The sequence below is a fragment of the Durio zibethinus genome, chromosome 25, assembly GCF_047325235.1.
Source record: "Durio zibethinus cultivar Kanyao isolate XHJ-2024 chromosome 25, ASM4732523v1, whole genome shotgun sequence".
NCBI lineage: Eukaryota > Viridiplantae > Streptophyta > Magnoliopsida > Malvales > Malvaceae > Durio > Durio zibethinus.
In genome coordinates this window covers 11,363,704-11,386,423 of record NC_143186.1, presented here as the reverse complement: position 1 = coordinate 11,386,423, position 22,720 = coordinate 11,363,704, and the positions used below count along the sequence as shown (strand labels likewise).

Sequence of the window (22,720 nt, the reverse complement as noted above, 5' to 3'; positions counted from 1 at the left end):
GGAATCAGATAATGGAGATCCAAGACAGATTGTCCACATTTCAGCAATGGAAAGCTTTGTATGTCCAGAGAGAGCCGAACAAGGCAGCGCACAAACTTGCTAGAATGGCAGTGGAAAACATGGAATCCAGACATTGGTTTAATGTATGTCCAGAAGAACTACCGTGCATTGTAACCCGTGATACAATTCAGTGATTTAATGGAAATGATGCTATTTTTCCCCCCAAAAAAAAAAGTGAACTCAGGATTTTATTACTGGCAAAAATGAAAAAAGGATTTTATTAAATGGAATTGAGCTAAACCCGTAGAACTAGATAAAATATATCATCCTTAAGAGAATTAAGGACTGAGAACAGCTCTTTAACATTTCCAATTACAAGTTAAAAGAAAAAAAAAAAAAAAAACAAATTAAGAACTAGTGATTAATTAAGATGCTTTAGACATCCAGTTTGACGAAAAAGCTTCTATTATAATGCTCAATCTTGGTAAAGCATTGACAAGGCATAATCTCCAAATTTCTGGTTTCTAAATCGTATACAAAGTAATTCCTTTCCCCATACATGAAATAGTAGATGCAGTTAGCCTTAAACCAAGTTTCGAAATTTCCAGCCTTTGCAAGAAAATGGTTGGGGCATAAAAAGAGTGGACAGCCATGCACCCAAATCATTCACTTCGCTGAATTTCTTAGTACAAACATCAAACTCGAAAATTTTGTAGAATTTTCCATCAGGATCACTGGCTCCAATATGGCCAACGAGCAAACGATCATCATTAATTGAATTCACCAGGTAATGGCCAGTATATATCTCCGGATGGTCTTAGAGATTGAAACCATTGCTTCGATCTCCAGCTGATAATTACATATAATCATATGGTCCCTTTGGATACGATATCTTATGGTAGCATAAAGTTTACCCTCATATCATATATTTCCCGGCAACTAATACTACTGTCACTCCAATTCTTTCTCCTGGTTTCCGAGATGATATTGTGCAGGGCCCTGCATCTGAATTTCGTTGTCGAAGAAAAAGAATGCAATCTGAATTTAAAGGACACTTTGATAATAATAATTTCCAATGGAAATGAAAATTTTTGAGGTAATAACTCTTGGGATCAGAAGATAATGTTCTTGACGAAGACATAAAGGTGGAAGATCGATTTGAGTTTTTGAGAATATACTCAAAAGTTTCATCCTTAAGAGTTGGTATTTTGGTGGTGATTGAATGGAAGGAAAGGAAGGGAACATGCGGAGGTGAGAGGTTTTTATGGAGGGAAGAAGCGAACGCAAAATCACGGTTTTGGTCATACGAGAATGAAAAACAGATGTAAGGGAGATCTAATGCTTTTTGCTTTTTGGACTTTCGAAAAAATAAATATAGGGAAAGAAGAGATTGTGAAATAAGGATGTTAATCAAATCCAACCAACCCAACTTGATACATACGTTGTGGTGTTGCAGCTCGGTTCGATTAGAGAATTTGAGGTCTGAAGTTTGAGTTGAACTCAGATTGAGTTTTATTTTTCATGATCGCTAGTAATACATTTGATTGGAAACCTAACTTTATTTGCTAACTTCATGTGCAAGTGATCACTTGACAAAAAAGATTATATATCAATTCTAAGCAGCTGAGTCGCTTGACTCATTCACCAATGAGAGCTGGATAGATTAAAAGATGAAACAGCTGCTTACCAGGTTAGTTTCTTAAAATTTCTAACTTGTATTTTTAATTGTTTATACCAGTAATCGAATGAATCAGTGTTCTTTACAAAAATATATATATTTTAAATGTTTTGCTGTTTTACGATGAAAATTTGTAAAACAGACTTCTGACTGTACAAATAAATTACCAGGATGCTTATAATGTCATGTCTGCTTTTTCTTTCCTGCAAGAATTGGTTGGATTTGCAAATGCCTATTGAAAGCCCGGTTGAAAAGAAATCGAGTTTGGAATGCTGATATGATTGGGAGCCATGCCAAAATAGCAACTGGTGCAAAAAGAACCGATCCCATTCCATAATCATATGCTTGAGCCAGGACCTCGGTGAGGTGCCAGAATCCGGTATTTTCAATAAGGGGCCTCACAGCTTGAGCAACCTGAAAAAACCGAAATATCAGAGGGAATAGGGGAAAAGAAGGGAGTAGAGACAGATGGAGGAGAACAAACTCAAATAAACATACCAGTATCAAACCCCATCCAGTTGGCAGAAATGCAAGACAGCAGACAATTACGTCCTTCAAAGACAGTTCACAGATGACTGAGAGAGTGATTACAATGGCAAAAACACTTAGGAAGAGGAATGCCTTAAAGAACCTAAACATCAGATGGTAATTAGCACTGAAAAGTTGCCTTCCAATGTTCACTGCCTGTATATCATGTGGAGATCATGTTATTATTCGGATGGTAATCATTCACTGTTTTATATTGGTTTAAACAGAAAAATTAACTGAGTACTTTTGTGCAGAAAATTCATGGTTAATCAGATTTTGCAAAATAAAGCTCGATATCAAGTGAGAATGCTAAAGTGACAATTGAAAAGTGCCATGTAGTTCAAAGCTGCATAATGTGTGGTGTAGTTGAAGTGCAAAAAAATACTTTCAAATAAAGAAATGACTAATGAATTTACCTTAACTGTCAGGAAAACTGCAAGAATAACAACCCAGGACAGCACATAAACCAGAAAATTTTTGCTCTGTTGGGAGATGTCAAGATGATAGACCAGACCATATTGATACAGGAAAAACCGAATAGACAGAAGAATTTCAAGCAATCTAGCACCATACCCTGAACGACGAAGATGAGCTTGTTCATCATTCCACCAAGACTGCCAACTCTTATCTTGCTGAATTCCAATACCCCCTTGCTCCTTGATCCACTTATTCCAGCCTTTCCAATCATCTACTATCTTGTCCCAATCGAATCCAGAAGGATTAAATAAAAACGGTGCAAACAACCAAGTTATGGTCATGAACCAAACAGAGTAAGTGATTAAAACATAGGCCATGTTGCTCTGGTAGGACCTCCTGAACAAATCATAAACAACTAGCAGGAGCAATAGCTCAAATCCTTTAACAAAGTGGCTTCTTGAATACAATCTGTAGTTCTCAGTGAAGCTGGCATGAAACACCACAACCTTACGTCCAGTAGGTATATATTTTGCTCCCCCATGCATAATTGTTCGACCATAATAATGGGTTTTTGTTCCAAGGGAAAATGTGAAGAAAACAGCAGCAAGCTGCAGTTGCATAAGAACAAAATCTTTAAGGGCTGTAAGAAATCCCTTCTCAAGTCCAATCTCCATCACCATCGGTAAGCCGGTTAAAAGCCCAAGCTGGATAAATGATTGGGAAGCAAGAGCAGTTTCCAATGATTCTATGTTTTGCATTCTAGCCTCGACGAGGAGTGTCTTTTGCAGTCCACTAAGAACAAGGTATAGTTGTCCGTAGAGGAACACATAAATTCCAAGTACTGAAATCTGGGTTTTTACAGCAGAAGTAGAGCATAAGATGAGAAGGGCAGAAATAAAAAAACCATCACATAGTTGGAGATAAACTGTAATAAATACAAGGCAAACAGTTTGACTTATGAACACAACACTAAACAGAATACATTCTCTTTTACTTCAATAGAACCAAAAGCTTAAGAGTCACAGAGATTATTTCCCACCATTTTCAGAGACCTCCAGGGGACAAGCCTTCCCCAGCCATATCCATATCAGATTATGGCACTCATCCAGTTTTTTTTTTTTTCCTTAAATAAATGTCCAACAATTTAAATACATATACAGTTTTGTGGTTTATGTTTTTTAAATCAGAAAAAAAAAAAAAAAAGATTTCGTGGTGCATGTAGTAATTATTGATTAGATACTTTTAGAAACATATTAAACACCTATTGGACATAAAAATAATCCTAAGTATATATCAAGAATGTGTTTTTAATTAAAAGTACATTTATTATGAATTACAATTTAGCTTATTTATTAGAATTATTTGAGAAATTAATCTATTATAAGATTTCAATTAGAATAGTGTACGGTTTGTCATTCAAATTTGCATCCATTTATCATTTGCATGTCATTTATCTTACCTTTTTCAAGAATTGTCATATTCATCATGCATGCATCATATTATGTTGATATACAGAATATGTGTTTATGCTTCATGCTTTACCAAAAAAACAAAAGAAAAAAACCCTCCAGAACATCAAGTGACTACATTTCAGACAAATGACATCACTATCTTATCTTCTAGAAGTAATCCCTACGTCATAGCAAATTTGCAATACCAAGAGATCGGTACTTTGTCATGCATGAGAAGCTTCTCAAGAAAGCTCAACTGGTAAGATAATGAACATCGTACATTATGCCTTCGACTGCCAGATCTAGAGATAACTGGCTGACGGAAAGGACAAATTAGTAGTAAAACTAATACACATCTTGTTGATTTCTTTTCGGTTCTCACCTATATAATTCTTACTTCCATGTTTCTATTGTATTTTACATAAATACATTTTAGGAGTCAGCAATATGATGCTTTCATGGTTTTGATTCAGCAGAAACTATATTTAAAAGATTTTCACTATCAAGAAGATATTAATTTTATCTAGTTTGAATTAGAGGTGGCAAAATAAACCCAAACCCGAAAACCCACCCAGAAAACCTGAATCTGAACCTGTCCAAACTTGATTTGACAAAAAAAATCAAAAACCAAACCCAAGAAAACCCAAACCAAAATGACCCAAACGTGAAAAACCCGAACCCAAACTTGACCTGAACTCAAAGCATGTTAAAGTCTGTTGCATCTTTCATGAAATCTAAAAAACGACCTGACAAGCCCAAGCCCAAACCCACCCTAAACCCAAAATGACCTAATCTGAACCTGGCTTGACACCCGATTGCCACCTCTAGTTTGAATACCAAAAATACTTCATTCGGTATGAAAGAATTACCAGGCTACTGAAGTAAAACCCAATGGTTGTGAAGTAACAAGATAGCATCCGAAAAAAATCAAATTGACGTCCAAGTCGGTGTATGTCACGACTTAAAGTTTGTTCACTATTGCCATTAGCCACTTTGGCTTCAAATTTCGAGATTTGATTTAGGCCTACGTCACGACCTTTGCCAACTTGCAGGTACTCATGATAAGTGATGCATCCCCGTCGCAAGATTGAGTTAAATCCTATACATGGTATCAAATATATTTTTAAATGTAAAGCAACTAGGACAAAGGTTAGTATATAATATTTGAAGTAGCAGATTCCTACCAGCAAAAACATCCTCACTCAAGTTGATTGTTTTTGATGCTTTGCTTATGCCTCCTCTGGTTATGTGAAACAACCTATCGAATATATCTGGATGCCCATAGTGAAAGCGTACCCTGTATATAAGGTAAAACTTATGGAAAATGAATGACTAAAGCAATGGTCATATTGGTAGATATCGATAAATTAAAGAATAGAACAATCTGAGCCTTAGCATAACTCAAATTAATGAAGAAACACCAAAACATGGCATCAGAAAGATGCCTGATAGCTTAGATAGTAAAGTTCTTTGATTTAGAATTGACTCCTACTTTCAGCAAGGGTGGATGGATGTTAAGGGTAGGGAGAGGGCTGTCTGCCATCCATGTATTTTATGAAAGACAAATACCCTGGCATCATAAATATAGATACCATAAAACCAATATAAGATTCCCCAAAAAAAGGTAAATCTGTCGATCCTAATTTATGGAATACTGGCATGTTAGATAACAACTGATGCAAGACCAATATACATGCAGTACATTACAAGTACCATAATTTACTGAGATTGTGGTATTGGCTAACAGAAATTTACCTGAGAGGATTGGCAAGAAGCCTTTGACCGATGGTGACAAAGCTGGTCTCCTGATATGACATAAACCATGCTAAAGAAGAAACACTGCAGTTTGAAAGAAAATTTTGTTTTTCAGTGTAAAGAAAAACATATGCTTTCAGTTTCACATACACAAATGATGGATTCCTAGACAAAAAATGAAACATAACAAATAAGTGTTCATGAGAATTCCATCATAAATGTATAGGTATGGCCTTGTGGGCATTTCTTTCCACTGCAGATACCAGAAAATCTATAAAGGAAATATAGATTGCAAAATTAGGTGTCGTTCGTAACAACACATTTGGTTATTAAAAGTTTACATGAAATTAATTCTAAGATTCAATGCTAACTATGCCACAGCAATGATCCTTTCTTTTAAGATGCTCTTCCTTTTAGGGAGGCAGAGGAAAAACGATATCTAAGATATATTATGCAAGGTTTGCCAACTTCATAAATTAAAATTTTCAGACCTAAAAGTATTCTTTATAATTTTGATGCAGCACCCAAGTATTAAGGCAACACCAGATTGCAGCCAAAGAGGAATATGTCATGAACAGAAAATCTCCCTTGGAATTTACATTAGTCAGTCTTTGAAATTAGAATCTATATAAGTTTTGTGGGGCTTTTGGGATTAGTCTTAGATCATAAAATGAATATTTGTATTTTTCTCATATCAGAATAATCAGATTGAACAAAGCTCTCAGTCTCTTTTGTCTTCTTGTTGAAGACTGATCTTGTTCTGATCTTTCTATTTTTTTTCTCCATACACAGTGGATTGTCATATGGTTTTTAGTTATTATAGAGAAAATATTAAAATTTATCATTTGTCATTAAATCTTGAACCAAATACAACATGCAAAATTTTGAGGGCACAGGAACCATTTTACGAGATGAAGTTGTAATTCGATGTTGTCTAGAAGAGTTGTAAAACATAAAGCCACTTATACTAGAAACAATAGCTAATATCTATAGTCTATATTAAGTCAAATTTAATTTTTCTTTTTTTGATGCCATGTGTTTGTAAAGTTGGTTTCTTAGAGTTACACTTGTCCTCATTTGTTCATGAGCTCTCTGACATTGCTAGGTTGTTTCTCATTCTTGCAGGGCTTTTAAGAAATTTTCAAGCATTAGCTAATATTTAATGACATAGGTCCACTGACTGATTCTTAATAAATAATGCTTTCCTTAAGGTTAGACTTTTTTATTTTTGCTTTTATAGGTTAGTTTCCCAGCTGAAAGATCTTAACTGATGCAGACATGAGATGAGCACCATTTATGGGTTCAAAGTATTAAACCTTCCAGTGAATATGTGCTCCCTTAGGCCAAGTATTGTGGGAGGGCGCCGACCATGGTTTTGAAGAAATTCTTGCAGAAGATTTCTCACTTTGAGAGCTTCTTCAAAATAATTGTCCTGAAAAATTGAATCCACATGAGACTAAAAATGCATGCAAGGCATTAAATTTTCAGCTACTGGAGCAAGACCTACTTGGTTCATATCAATTGTCTGGAGAGCTTCTCCACGTGTGAAGATTATGGCATGATTTTGATTTTCAGGTTTCCCTTCACCAATGATTGGTGGACCAGGAAGTTTTATGCGATATATTACCTGTAAATGAATACTAATCAGATAAGCCTTAAGGCTGCATCTTACTATAGGGATCAGAAAGGTGGCATGTTAATAGGAATTGTGACATTCCAGATATCCATATGATCATTTAATTTAAGAATACATATAACATATGAACATGTATGCCTTCAATGTAATACTGTGAATGTTACTGAATCTGATCTTGCTAGTAAATAAACTGTTGTGGCATTTTACATTTTTACATTTTCATAACTTCTAAGCTTTAATCTCAAAAGGACAACTTTTTCCTGATTTTTCTGTTGTATTATATACTACTCCTTTGTTGGCATGCCTTGTATGTGAGACATGTCTAGACTAGGAACGTAATAACTCCAAACATTAAAAAAAAAAAGAAAATCAAATTTATAAGACTTGAGATAAAGAAAAAGGAGTCTGAACGTGCATTACTCTTTCTAGCATCGGTCATAGGATTACAATCAAAATTGATTGATATTAAAAAGTACATTACATTTATGTCATTGTACAACGTCATATCAAATAACACAAACTGGAAACAAAAACCTGAGATATTTGTTATCCATTTGTACAATTATATTCTCAACCTTCTATGGTTTCTGACAGTAAAATTGCTTTGAAAGCATTGTGAACATAATTTTCAATGGAAGTAAATTTGCAAAGCATGTTAATAAAATACTCTGACCAAAAGGTACTATCATTTTTAGTAAAGTGCAAAGCTATTTATAAAATACTTTACAGCTTTTGCTCATGTTATGATTTTTTATTGAGTTCCACATGCAATCAGTATGCTATATTTCTCTCATAGAAAGATAATTTTGGTCTTTGGTTCCAAGAAAAGTTGAAGATGATCTTCAAGTTAGGCCCCTCAAAATAACGAAACAGAAATTTCTTAAACCATCTACTTTATAATGTTTAAGAAACTTGAGTAATACCTGATCAAAGTTGCCAACAGCTTTTGCCAATATAGAAGAATAAGCCTTTTGATGCTTATCTCCTACTATTTCTTCTTTCTCTTCAATATATGCAACGCGTAGAGCTGGATACCTACAAATCAGCAATTGTATTTCGTTATTTAGATTTCCAATATACTTCTTATGCTTCAATATCTATACAGTTTTAGTTTATTTTGTTAAGTCACCTTCTCATCAAATCCTTAATGTCTTCCGCACGACGGTCTCCAGAAGAATTTTGTGATCCAAACATTTGACAAGAGATAACATACGTGAATTTCATGTCTGCTAAGGCATCTAATTCAGCAGTTAACTTGGGATTATTTCTTTCAATAGCATCCTCATGAATATCTGGATTAACACAATTAGCCATGTGGAAGAAAAAGAGGGCAGAGAAAGCTAATTAGTTTAACCATTCTCATTAAAGTATAATCTTATGCCGTCAGAAATCCTAGGGGATACAGAAAAATAATGCATTAGACATTGAACCACAAGAAGAGGTGCTAAAAGCAGTGGACAAGGTTGAGGATCAGTGACCTTTATTCTCAGGTTTTTCAAGGAGTGCTTGTAATTTTAAGGCTTCTCTATAGTACATCATTCCTCTAACTGTCACATTCAAAGGTACAGAAAGAAATTAATGATCATTTTTACAAAGCATTTCACTTGCAAGTCAGTTAATATATATTACTAAGAAATTTCAAGCACCTGTTCTGCTTAGTGTTTGGCCCCGGAAAGAAGCCCAATTTCTAATTTCTTCCTCCTTGCCATCTTCTATTAGTTCATTCAAGCTTTGATATCCCATTCGCTCCAAAAAGTTCTTCCACTCATCTAAGAAAATGAAGGTTATGCACTTGGAGCTGTATCAAAATGGATTTACAATAAGAATTACCAAAAAAGATAATATTTTTACTACCTGGAAATATCATTTGCATATAGAAGATGATAGAAACTTGTCCTTTGCTTGATTGTAGCTCCTTCATTGAAAAATTGATGTCCTCCATGTAATGCGGGGTTATAACACTGTACTAAGCAGAATATGTTGGCTCAGATATGATTTACGCACAGTTACCATATGCCTCTTAAGGAATTAGTACTTACATGAAGCAAGGTTGTATACCATACATTATGGTGATTATTACAATAAATTACCATCAAAATACTAATGCAAGTAACTAATATCAGAAAGAATGCTATTATCAACCAAAATTCATGTAGAAAGATTGCTAACATGGTAACAGAGTAACACAAGATAAGTACAGTTAATGTGAAAAGCTTAATGATGAGGATATATGGAACTGCTTACATCTATGTGGTGGACTTGAAACTGTTAATGATTGGAGAGAGATTAATTTTAAACTATCTTTCTCTAACTTCAATTTTCCAAAGGAACTAATGTCGAACACATATTGGAAGCTTCAAAATTTACACGCATAATTTGATATGACGCTCTAATTCGAAGGAAAAGCTCATGAAGAATTGAAAACTTGTCTCAAATGCAGAGATCCAATACTTGAATATGAGTCTTAGCAACATAAGAAATTGAATAAAGTAATCCAAGTAAACTCTATCTAAATAGACAATCCATCAACATCCTGTTTCCGGTTTTGAGTTTATGTAATTTACTTAGATTAATTTTGCATGATAAGTATCATGGCTCCCCTTGCCCTAGTCCTAAAAATTAAAAGAGTATTATCAATCAGAGTCAAGTAGATAATTCAGTGAAAACAAATATACAAACTAAGTCTCTTAACCGATAGAAAATAGTGAAAGGAGAAACAATTCAACCTGAAAGACAACATACTGCGTACTTCAGGAGCACTAGGCATACCCATAAAGAGTGAAGTAGCAAAGAATGAAATACGCCTTCGAGCTTCTAAATTTGCAGGTATGTCCATTGCCTTATCTTTGACAGTAAGTAATAAATGCAAACGCTTAATCTGCCATACAAAGATTCAAACATATTTTTCATGATCATATACGTTGAGTATGTGCATAAATTAGTATACAAGCCTATTATAGAATAAATACATAGCATGAGTGCACATCTTTGAGCAAGTCTGTGCCTATGCACATGTCTGCACACCTGTTCCATGCATGCATATAAGTTAAAGATATAGATGCCAATCTTGTTGAATTGCCGATCACATTCAGCAGTATGTTGATCCTGTCAGACGGGCATGATACTGGCAAATTGGCAATGCCTCTAACTAAAAGGAAGCCAAGAGAGGGAGACCAGTACCTGTTCATTCAGAGGGCCATTGTCTGGCAAAGGAAAATAGACAGAAGTCTTGCTAGCTGCAGATTCAAATAACTGTGGTTCAATCCTTCTAGAGAAAACAGTAAAATCATGCACTGGTTGTTGTGAGGATTCTATCAAATCCAATATTCTGCATGCATTTAAAGATAAATTTCAGAATGGTGAAACAATATAATTTATCTCCCAGAAAATGGTAGAAGAAAAGAGACCAAGCATGAAACCTGTGACCATTGGCCATCATATCATTTGTTACAAGCTCAAAGATATCTTGGAGAACTTCCACAACTTTACCATATTGGTTTTCATTTCCCTCAACCTTATATTATGCCATGTAACAAGTTATGAGATCCCAATACTGGCTTTATTAGGGAAAAAGGAAAAGAAAGAATTGTTTTCAATTTAGCTTAAGCAGTTTAACACTTACTAGCAATTCAAGCAACTCAACAAATTTGCCTTGTAGAGCTGGGAGCTCACTCATCTTGAAATCCTGAAGAAAACTTGACTCTTTAATGCTTTGTTCAATTTCGTTCACAATGCTGGATACAACCCTAAACAAGAAATACCACAGGTTAACAACAGTAGGAAGGCTAAAAGTGAGAAGAACTTGAAGACATCCATAATTCCAATTTATCTGCCTACCAAGGAAGACAAGATTGGAACATTTTCTGATAGAAAGTTTGTTTTGCCGCACCAAGAATGTCATACAAAAGAATATACATATATAAATGATGTTGCTTATGTTGCTTCCTACCTCTTTTCCAGATCACCAACAATAAGAATTTCAAGGATGTACTTCACTGACTCATAGCACTCCTTTAAAGCAAAGTACATGAACTCATCTTTTCGAATCTTTTTATAAAGCTTCTTGTCCTTCCCCACAAAATCTCTTGCAATGCTCAGTGCCGTTGAAAACTAATAGGAGAGAGCAATGTCAAGGAGGAACACCAATTATGAGAGAAAATGTCAAATGTTTACATACAAAGTCATACCTTATTTGCAAGAAGGAAAATAGGCCAACAAATAATTCCAGGAAATAGCCCTGATGTAGGTATCATCATTAAATCCATTTCCCTGTCATGAAAAGAAATATCTGAGTTAATTAATTTGGATATATCCTTGAAGAAAACTTAAGCAACAGAAAAAAAAAAAATGAACCTGTTGCTTATCAAGTCTTCTGATCTAAAAGCACTGATAATTTGGTTCCAGACTAGAACAAACTTCTGATCTAAAACTTCACTTTTCGACGCCTGAGCAAAGATCAGTTTAATGATTGGAGAGGGAGAATAGAAGACCCTCTATGCATTTATTAATGGTATTAGAAGTTCAGGATCTCATACCTTGCAAAATATGTTCTGGAAGAAACTTTTTGTTCTACTATTCTTGCCCTTTTTTGATAGCGGTGGGATAAGACAAAGGTTGAATGCAGAAGGCAAAGAGTGAAATCTACTTCTCAGCATTCCTAATGTCCGGATCTACATAAAAGTGGAGTTATTCTAGTGCTATGCAGTTTATGAAAGAAAATAAGGTCATAGTGTCATACCTCACCAAGATGATGCAAAATGCCATAAAGTCCTCCACAGACTGTACAATAAACAGAATACCAGATCTGTGTGTCCATGAAATACACCTGAGATAATTTTGACATGGTTATGAATGCTAAGGATTAAAAAACACCATTGAACAAAGTAATTATGATCCAAGAACTGATTCATTAGTTAAAATCTGCAATTTCAACTTTTCTTTTTCTTTTAAATTATGTCAACAAAGTAATTAAGTCCAATAACTAATTCTTTCCAATAAATATGCAATTTTAACTTTGCTTTTACTTTTCATTTAATTCGTCAGAAAATATGTGCAATTTTTTCATTTCAATGGTGGGATAAGGAAGATGACTGGTCTTGATCATGTAGATATGCAATATGTTTATTGATTGGCAATGAGTTTCAATCCAGTTAAAACTTACTAGATTAAAGTGAAAGTTGTTAATCATTTGGCAGAAACTTACAACTATTATAGGCGCCCACACAGCCACAATAGCACCAGCATTACTCCTGACTGGAAGAGAGTACAAATATCTTTTATTACACAAAAATAACTCTTAAAAGAAAAAAGCACAAAGAATTGAAGAATACCTTTGGGGAAAAGCTCATGCCAGTCGTATGTTTGCACACCAATTTTCATAATTAGTCTTGTCGGTGCTATTAGGGGTTTTATCTACATTGTTCGATTAGCAGTAAGAATTAAAAAGTTAGAAATACAAATGCACATGTCTAACCACAATCAAATTCAGAAAGAACATCTTTTTCATGTGTACCAAACCAAAATGCTTAGCTCTATCATATTGTCTGAACCAGATACTGATTTCTCCAATGGTTTTTGTTCTTTACTTCTAATTTTATCTCATCAAACAAATTCTGGAATGAAAAAAAATATATTTGACATTTTACAACAATTACAAATGAATCAAATGTCTTAGGCCAATACAAACTGACAAGGTGCGAAAAGTGCAGAAGACTAACTATACTGAAACAGTGCTGGTTAGCAGGGCACAAGGGTATTAGCTTTAATCTTTAACTACTGATTCGTAGCCACCAGTAGCAGCAGTTCCAGCAATAATGTTAACATATGTAATGACATAAGAAGTTCCTAAAGATTAGCTTGTTTGTGTTATGCCATAAGAAATATAAGTCTAAACAAGTCTTATACAATATAAAAGAATCTTATGGATAGTTTTTTGATTATGTGATCAGAAAAAAATGTTGCATTTTAAGTAGCTCTGCAGCTTTTCTTTTTGAATTTAATTCTATATATTATCTTTTCACCATAGAATTACATGTGACTCTTTGAAAGATACTGTTCCTTCCCATGTTGATTGTGCCCATCTACTCAAACAGTTACTGCATTCTTAGTAACATTTTATGTCTAGAATCTCCCAACCTTTATAACAAAAAAAAAAAAAATTGATTCATTTCCAAATAGTTCTGCATGAAAATCACATATTTACAATTCATGGTATCATGATTTCGTAACACAGGATGAAGCAGTCACATTGTTGCTCACCTCAAAACTATAGCTGAACACTAATTTGGTTGACAGCACTAATATCCAGAAAAATGTATACCTGCATTGTAATAAAAAGATAAACATTAGGGTTTTTTATTTTTTTTAAACCAGATACTTACAAAGCTTCACAATGGGAACATAGGTCATACTTGAAAAGCGAAATTTGGGTCTCTTGCATTCCCCGCCCAACATATAGTCTAGGCTATAAAACGAAAAGAAACTTAAGCAATGTTTGCCAAGTTTAAGACCAATAAGCAACAAGGTTAAAGATCAGAAAATGCACCAAAACTATGAGCATCAATATGTCCATATGCTGAGACATTTACAAGGAAATTAACATGTTTAAGAAATAATTCAGCATAATCATTTTACTGAACTATAGAATTTACTTTGCAGCGATTTTCAAACAAAAAGTTTGGTATGGCTTAAGCAGCTTATTATTCACATTTTACATAATAGGAAAGAAGAATCCATAATAGTAGGCATTATTATTGTAACTCATTTTTGTTTTTGGTATTGCTAACTAACCACAGAATATGAACGATTCGATGTAAAAGTACAAAGTTTTAACAAGAAAGAGGAATTACAAAATTAATAGTATTTACCTGTGTCCACCTAGATATAGTTCTGCACATGCGGCAATTTGAGATTTCTATGTACTTGCTAACAGCAGGAACGAAAAATAAGACGAGGTCCACTGCATTAGTCATTAGGTATATTGCTGCAGCAACCATAAAGGAGGAATAGCACCATTCTCCAAGCCAGCTTCCATATTGTCCAGAATAACAAGTATATTTCCTCCTAGAATGAGCATAAACAACGGGAAGAACAATGGACCATATCACTGCAAAAGCAAGCCTTAGGACTAGTCTCCTTTTTTGAGATAACTCCATTGTATTTCTTGCTTTCCATGTGAAGATAATATCAAGAATTGCTGCAAGTCCAAAGCTGTATAAGATTCACATTCTTTGTGTACATATTCATGCATATGCATACATCTGATTAATGTATTTGAGAGAGAGAGAGAGAAGAGAGAGAAAGAGAGGCACATACACAAACATAAAAACATATACAAGTATGTGTGTGTGTGTGTGCATGTAAGTAAATGTGTGTATGTGTCCATATATATATATATATATTTGTATGTACATGACACCTGAAAATTCTCCGATGAAATGATATTCTTAATCTATTTTTCCTCAAAACAAATAATTAATTTACTACATCGTGATCATTAAGTTGCTTCTCTGCTTCAGTAGAAATTTGGTGGAATGTGATATAAAGGGGGGAGAGAGAGAGAGAAATATTCTATTGTATGTCCTTTTCAGAACTGGCAATTTCTTTGTTAATACTAATGTATAGTAAGCTATATTAACTCATACCTTGTATGAGCTTAAGAATCGCAGATGTAATGAAGACGCTCATAATGTCCTCCAATATTACTGCTTCAAACACTTGGAGTGGAGATCCAACATCATGGCAAGCCATAATTATCATTGCCTGAAAAGGAAACAGAGATGTAGACCAACCCAGCATATAAATCACAAGTAGCAGTCATCCAGTAAACAAACCTGAAGGGATAGTATAAAAAAGCTCCACATCCTATCAAAGCTCCTAAAAACTTGCCAAAAGGAACGGATCTCTACAAAATTTGTCTTCCCTAACCATTTTGGTTCACGATTCTCCTCCAAAGTTACCTGCTGGAGAAAAAAAGATGCATCAGAGACATATATGGTGGGCATATGTCAAATATGGACTAGATAGGGCCTTGCAGCTGGTAGGGAATTTTATTAGTTCTGCATTCAAGCATAACGTCATGATCGCCATACTCTTTGTGCAAGAACTGCTAAAACTGCACAAGGAGGAGAGGAAGAGAAAGAGATAAGGAGGGAGGGAGACAGGGATAAGAGAGACAACAAGAGAGTATTGTAAGTCAAGAACAATAAAGCTCAACTAATTTGAAGCCATCTTCATGATATTTCTCCTGCACCAAACAATGAGAAATCTTTCTTCGCCTATACCTATTAATTATGTAAGACAAAGAATATGTCACAATTACAACTTATGGCCCAAACGAATATCCTCAAAGAGATTGGTGCCTTTGTAGTAAATTCTAAACACATGAGGATACACTTGTAAATGGGTGTGTGTAAATGTGCACGACTGCATGCACATATTTATTATCTAAAAACAATCTAGAGCACCAAGATTGATGTCAGAATTTCCAGTTCTCTTCCTGCATAGGATATTTGAGTAAGAGGCATCTAAATGCATCTCTAACCAGATTTGATTAAGAAGCATTTTTACATCATCAAGATAATCGAACTAATGACTAGCTCCAAGTTACTTGGAAAACTTTTCAATCTAAAAAGAGTTCGAATGATGGCTCTTTGTGAAGTTCTCCACAGTATAAATCCTAACGTCTAACATTGAGGGATACCATCAATATACGCAATAAAAGAGGACAGGTTACAGTTAGTATATCTGTGTTTATGACCTTGGTTAAAGACTTAAAGCCAATTCAATGATCTGCTAAGTACGAGTTCAAATAACAACAGTAAGCTATGCTCCCTGGTTTCTTCCACCAGCTAAATCTGTGAAACAAATTTTAACACGTAGAGATGGATAGCAGCATACTTTCACATCTTTGTTTGGTAAATACACTATATTATAATCATTCATAGTGACGGTCACTTACATCATTTAACCCCTGTTCTTCATCTTCAGTTCTTTTTTCCTTCCTCTTTTCTCTAGCAGTCCTAAAAATCTTAGCCTTGCGCTTCTTAGGAGATTGTGTGCAGAAAAAATCATGTTCCTGACGCATGGGCCAACCTATTTGGAAACAATCAGGAGACCTGAAGAAATATTGACAATTATAATTACCCAATGTCTTAACTTCTCGTGTAATGATTTGGTGGACAAGCCAAAGCAGAGGTTGAATTCAAAAGAAAAAGAAATGAAAACCTAACCAGAAAAACTCATTCAAGTCATCATAATTCCTCCATGTAGAATGGTCAGCCGTTCCACTTTTGTTTTTCTCAGCTTCCTTCAGTTTTTGAAAACAATATTAGATACTTAAAGCAAATCGGAAGGATGGAACTAAACTAAGCAATACCTCATATACGACTCTGTATATGGGGGTAACCACATTGCTAAGGAAAGACTCATGGCCTCCTCCATATGCTGGCATGACTGTATCACCAGTTGTCATGCTAACAGCACCAGTTAACATACCATGAAATTCATATGCCATCTGATGTAAAGCATCAACAGGTTATCATAAAATTGTCAATAACTGCAAAAACACAAAAATCTACTTTTACATATTATATGAAGTTCACTTAGTGACCGTAAATGCTCATGCAAATCATCCAATTATTACGAGCCTAAAATCATGTTTACAAGTTGGTCATATCATCTCCTGATGACTGATATCATCCTATTCCATAACGGTCTAAGGTTCAGATCATTTAAAAGGAATAAACATAAAAGATATATAGAATGGATAGGTGATTTTACAAAAGTAAAAAATTCCAGTACATATGCAAATAACCAACCAGCCAAAATCTAAAGGCAAGGAGTAGTCAAGATTTTTACAGAACCAACTTGCTTTCCTAATAATTTCCTTTTTAAATTCCCTGAAGGAGGAAGAGAAGATATGTGATGGTCATATTTTGAAGTTGATAAAGTGACACCATTTATGGTTATAGTTCTTCCAGAAATCCTAGAGATATTCAATTGTTCGCAAACTCCTGCTGTTTCAAGTCATCTGCAATGATCTCTAAGTCTTTCACAGACATGGTTTATGCTCTCTATACTTAAAAACTATGACCGTATTACGCCATAAGGAATTAATCAACAGAACCAGACTTTTCAACTTACATGGTGGAAAATATAGCAAAGACATTCTGGCATAAGTCGCAAGTTTGCAGCCTCTCCCCAAATAAGAAGATAAAGCCCTATATATAGAATTTTATATTGCTGGGCATCTTGTTTGACACAAGGCAACCTGCAATGACAAATAATACAGTTGTTGCATGAAAATCTGAAAATTAAAAAAGAAATCAGTAAAATTTTCAGAATAGGGGAGTAATGAAACCTAGGCTTGGCCTAGAGGTTACCCCTCTTAAGAGGGTAGAGGTCTAAGGTTCAGATCCTCTCTGCCTCCTTAGACTTCTTTGCAATGTACCAACAAAAAAAAAAGGTAGCAATGACAGAAAAGAAAAAGTGCAACAAGGAGATAGAAGAAATTAACAGCAAAGAGATGAATAGAAATTGATTAACGATAATACTTGTAGACAGAAGAAAAGTACACCAGTTGCCAGCATAAGATTAAAAGATAGAAAATTAAAGAGAAAAATCTGAAATTCAATTCACTCTCTTACCTGATATTGCTTTTTCTGCCCAAAAATTTGCACCAGTTTGTATAATTTTTGAAAAACTTTCTCATTAGCTCATCAATAGCTGCATCAACTGGCTGGTATCATAACATGCATGTCAAATTCAAGCACGTCTAAGTCCAAAATAAAAATTAAAAAAAAAACAAAAGAAAGAAGCTAAAACACCTTCGAGGCAGATGATTGCTTCTGAGGTTGCCGAATGAAGACATTAGCAAGGAGTAGAACAAGATGTTCCCTTTGGTTGGCTACACTTTCTTTCTGGAAAAAGACACATAATACAAGTCTCATGCGAGTCTTCAAAGTGTTAGATGAAGCACAAAGAGCACTACTTCATAACTTTTAAATTTTATGTGGCCTAGCAGGACAGATTACTTTGTGTAGTCACAGAAAGAGAAATGAATATATATATATATATATATATATATATGTTTCAGAATACCTGGAACCCAAAAGAATACTGAAGAAATTCAAACAAATCCAAGAAAGCCCCACGTTTCTGAAAGTTTTGGGCTGAGGGTAAACCACGGACATTACGAACAACTAAAATAGCAGCTTTAATCTGCAAGAGTTCATTAGTTTGTCAGCAAATCTATTCCATTCAAGGATATAGAAAAATTCAATGCACATTTGACCAGTTTCTCCAACTGCAGCAATATAAAGGCTCAACAGCAGAAGAAACACGTGCTTAAGTTTCTCAGAAATCATGTGACAACTAACTGCCTCTTACAGATAAAATATCGAGAGAAAAATATCAGAGTTTATCATGCAGCATCAGACCTCAGGGAATTTCATAATTGCTTGCTGAATACCTCCATGGTCTAGTGGCAGAATATTGTAGGCAAACAACTCTGGTTTATCTTGGACGCTATCTCTGTCAGCAAGGGCCTTCAAAGGAAAAAAGAGATACATCATAAGATGACAAGTATAGTAACAAAATCCTGCTAGTACAAAATACTGTGGTAAGAAGGCTAAAGCATAAGTAAAGAAAAATAGAACCTGAGGACCAGCTGAAAGTGTTTTTAATACTTCGTACAACACTGAAGCAATTCTGCATGCATCTATCAACTTCTCCCCATGACTAATTCAGAAAAAAAAAAAAAAAAAAGCTACAAATTAATTTCATGTAGAGGACATATATTCTCTCTAAACAAAATAAGCAGCACAAAAGCCAATAGAATATCCAAATAATTAAGCATGTTACCTATTTTCCAAATCAAATGCTCCAGTGTGTTGCGTGATATATCTCCTATTTTCATCATAAACATATTTAAGTTCTCGTAAGTCACTCGATTCCTGCCTTGTTGTTTTGGTAATTTCCTCATCCTATCAAAATCGCATAGAGCATGCAAGGGACAATAACTTAAATAAAGCAAGAAATAAATGCTGGGTTACAATTCCAAAGGGCCATATACTAGGAAAAGAAAATGACTAAACACACAGAAATTCATGCAATGAACATGCTGAAACGAAATGCTATAGAAGCAGCAATCTATGGATATTAACTGAAGAAGGATCATGCAGCAAAAGTAGATGAACCTGACTCTTAATTATGAATTAGTCATTATTTTTCTCATTAAATTTATTTAAATCTCATCACCATTATTTTGCACTAATCAATTTCTTTGTTTCCTGGCCATGCTGTCATAAGCAGGTTTATGCCCTTAATTGGCCTCAAGATTTTATCATAACCAATTTTTGGTATGAGACTAACTTGGGGATTAGTAGCAGCATCTTAAAGTAACCTCACATGAAGGGTTGATTTAAAGAGATTTGGCTTGTGGCCTTAGGGTGGCTCTGCTGAGGGACTAGTCCATTAACCTTTTCAGTAAAGCTCAAATACACAAACCCTTATCCTTGGCAACATGTTGTTGCTCCAAATTCACAAATTTCTGCTGTTAGAGTTTTATTGACACTTCACCTTCTTATTGGAGGATGCCAACTTCAATGACACCATAAATACCTGACCTTTTCTCCAGTCAGGGGTTTCTAGGATTAAGTCAGTCAGTTACGTTGTCCACTCCTCTCTTGCTTATCTACATGGTAGCAATTAGAGACCAACCATGGAGCAAGCACAGCATACACATTTAACTAAAACAAGATTATTGACATTTCTTCTACATTTATAGCACAATAAAATGGTGAGAAATTCTAGAAATAGCAAGATAGATTAACATAAATTGTGTAAACATACTTAAGAAAGCTAAATAATAGAATTAAATATCAAAATGGATTACATAGATTATTATGTCTGTGCTATTCTAATGGAAGTATGAAGATGAGGTGAGAAATATAAGAGTTTAATTAAAGGTGGGGCAAATTGGTTAGGCTGGAATAAAAAACAAGGACAAGAAAGTAAAACTGTAATTAAAAAAGTATAAAATGTAATGAGTACATATGGCATGTAGAAGAGCAGTAAAATTATAGGTAAAATAGGGAATAAAGTAGTTGACATATTGTAACGCCCCAATTCCATATTGGAAAAATGTGTGGATAAAGAATAATATATATGTAGAGACTTAAATCTAAATCTGTGAGGGGCCTTTTGTGGGACAAAACCGTGAAACTTTCAAGTCAAAGCGGGTAATACCTCTCAGATTGGATGCAGGTCTCCACAAATGATATCAGAGCGGTCACCAGTCGGCAACCATGAGAGTCACTAAGTGCTATAAGGTGGAGCCGTGACTCCCAAGTGCTACATGGTGGGGCCGTGGGAGTCACTAAGTGCTACACAGTGGTCTAGTGTAATCTTGATCTTTTGGTTGGACTCGGCTTGACAGGAACGTCAAACTTTAAAGATGTGGAGATTGTAACAAAATTTTCGGGTCAAAGTGGACAATACCTCACAAGTTAGGTGCAAGTCTCCACACATATATACATGCACACACATACACTCCATTCAGTATTTAAATTAGTTGACACATATACATACACACACATATACACTCCATTCAATATTGCATTTGTCTCACAAATGAAACAATAGAAAATAAAAAATAAGAAAGTATGAAAAATCTGATCTAATAACAGGAAAATTTACTACATTGAGCAGGATAAAGACCTAAATAGCATTATCCCGAAAAGAATTCTGGGGAAAAAACAGGAATTCAGGGATGAGTGTGCAGAGAATGGCATGGTGAAGTTGAAAACCTGTATGTACAAAAGGTCATAGGAAGTGAGGAAGAGTGATGCACATGAGAACCAAGGCATCCGATAGCATACTGACTGAACATACTAACAATAGCTTTAGCTCCTCTGCTCTAAATGAATGTGAAAAAAACTACCTAAAACGAAAATTTTAAATTTATATGTGGATGATAAGCTTCAATCTTATTTCTTACACGTTCAAGCCGCTCAAGGAGCAAAGTTTTAAACTGTCGAACACCCCTTCCTGTTGAATTGCGGTCCATGTTATGCGCTATTTCAAAAGCATGAAAGCGACCTGCCCCAGAAAGCCACATAATTAGTGTTGGATGCGTTGTGTATATTTTCAATCCAAACTGAATTTCGCTGAATCCCAGCAGCATTGTAATTAGCCAAAAAAAAATTTTCTCTAACTGATTTTTACAGTTGTTTTTAAAAGAGTAAATTAAAAAAAAAAAAAATCAGCATTTACAGCCTAAAATGAGTACATGACTAACCATACAAGAACTCCAAGTCTAGAATATGAATTTCTCAATATCACAATGGTGTGTTAGCTTCAAATTAGTCTCCTTTATTAGGTAAAACTGCGAAAGGTAGTAAAATGAAGGAAAAGAAGAAATAAAGTTGAAATTTAAAACCTCAAATTTCACAAGCCAGCAACAGGAAAAACAACAACCTCCATTACAGAGCTCAATTAATAGCCCTTTGTTTGTTGTCATTCCCCAAAATTTTTCCTATTAAACTCCATTTTATTGAAAGGATAAAACTTTTGACAATTCATACTCAAATTGGAGAATAGAAACGCATCCAAAAAGGATCAGGAACTCCGTGTTTATTTAACTTTCTTGAAGCAGTTAATGATAAAGGATATGCAATTGGTCAACACTTTTCAAGCCAAAATAATCAAAACCATAACCCCATAAATCACTGGAATTTCCAATCCTCAAACCCCAAACTTTTCATCAGGCAAACTATAACATGAATTTTTATTTGAAACCCAATTCACCAAAAAGCAGGAAAACCACAAAAACAATAAAAGAAAGAAAGAAAAAAGACTTACAATGATAAGCAACACGAGGAGCTTTCCATTCCAACATGTTAGCAACTCTAAGAAACTTTTGAATTTCAGAAGCCAAAGTAGGAGGCAGTCTTTCACTGTTAAACACTTCAGAAACATACCCACCACTTCCACTACTGCTACTTTCACCATAAGTAAGTGACCTTGTAACTCCCTTACTTTCTTCTTCTTCTTCTTGGGCAATGATTGGTTTTTTGTTGGTTTTGGGTTCTTCTTCAAAGATGGGATCAACAGGAACAATCTCATTTGACATGATTGGTGTAGCAGTGAAAAGGAAAGGAGGAATGGGAGTGAAGGGTATATAACAAGTGGGATTTTGATGGCTTTGCTTTGCATTGTGATTGCTTTTTAGAGTTTGCTTAATGGGTGTGTTTT

General features: G+C 34.7%; 1 protein-coding gene across 7 annotated transcripts; it reads right to left on the bottom strand.

Annotated features, from left to right (window-relative positions):
* Positions 1 to 1,695: 1,695 nt before the first annotated feature.
* On the bottom strand, positions 1,696 to 22,720 carry GSL04 (glucan synthase-like 4). 7 transcript variants are annotated; one of them, XM_022861684.2, is made up of 41 exons: positions 22,328 to 22,712; positions 21,465 to 21,565; positions 19,328 to 19,449; positions 19,123 to 19,204; positions 18,904 to 19,011; positions 18,566 to 18,685; positions 18,292 to 18,384; positions 18,112 to 18,203; positions 17,609 to 17,735; positions 16,842 to 16,979; positions 16,696 to 16,772; positions 16,425 to 16,581; positions 15,298 to 15,426; positions 15,109 to 15,226; positions 14,332 to 14,660; positions 13,876 to 13,928; positions 13,724 to 13,784; positions 12,796 to 12,877; positions 12,669 to 12,718; positions 12,204 to 12,290; positions 12,001 to 12,135; positions 11,819 to 11,910; positions 11,653 to 11,734; positions 11,415 to 11,575; positions 11,088 to 11,211; positions 10,885 to 10,979; positions 10,646 to 10,793; positions 10,192 to 10,343; positions 9,320 to 9,426; positions 9,112 to 9,234; positions 8,944 to 9,012; positions 8,595 to 8,757; positions 8,389 to 8,500; positions 7,337 to 7,456; positions 7,146 to 7,261; positions 5,830 to 5,913; positions 5,259 to 5,371; positions 4,944 to 5,173; positions 2,623 to 3,471; positions 2,177 to 2,362; positions 1,696 to 2,092 (listed from the first exon to the last, which is right to left on the bottom strand). In XM_022861684.2, exons 1-41 carry the CDS (start codon positions 22,596 to 22,598, stop codon positions 1,862 to 1,864), a joined length of 5,889 nt encoding a protein of 1,962 aa, XP_022717419.2. In that variant the 5' UTR covers positions 22,599 to 22,712; the 3' UTR covers positions 1,696 to 1,861. The 7 variants fall into 7 exon arrangements, with proteins under 7 accessions (XP_022717419.2, XP_089610906.1, XP_089610908.1 ...); XM_089754780.1 differs by having other exon boundaries at positions 15,298 to 15,423; XM_089754782.1 differs by having other exon boundaries at positions 15,298 to 15,423; positions 18,936 to 19,011; positions 19,328 to 19,372; positions 22,328 to 22,610.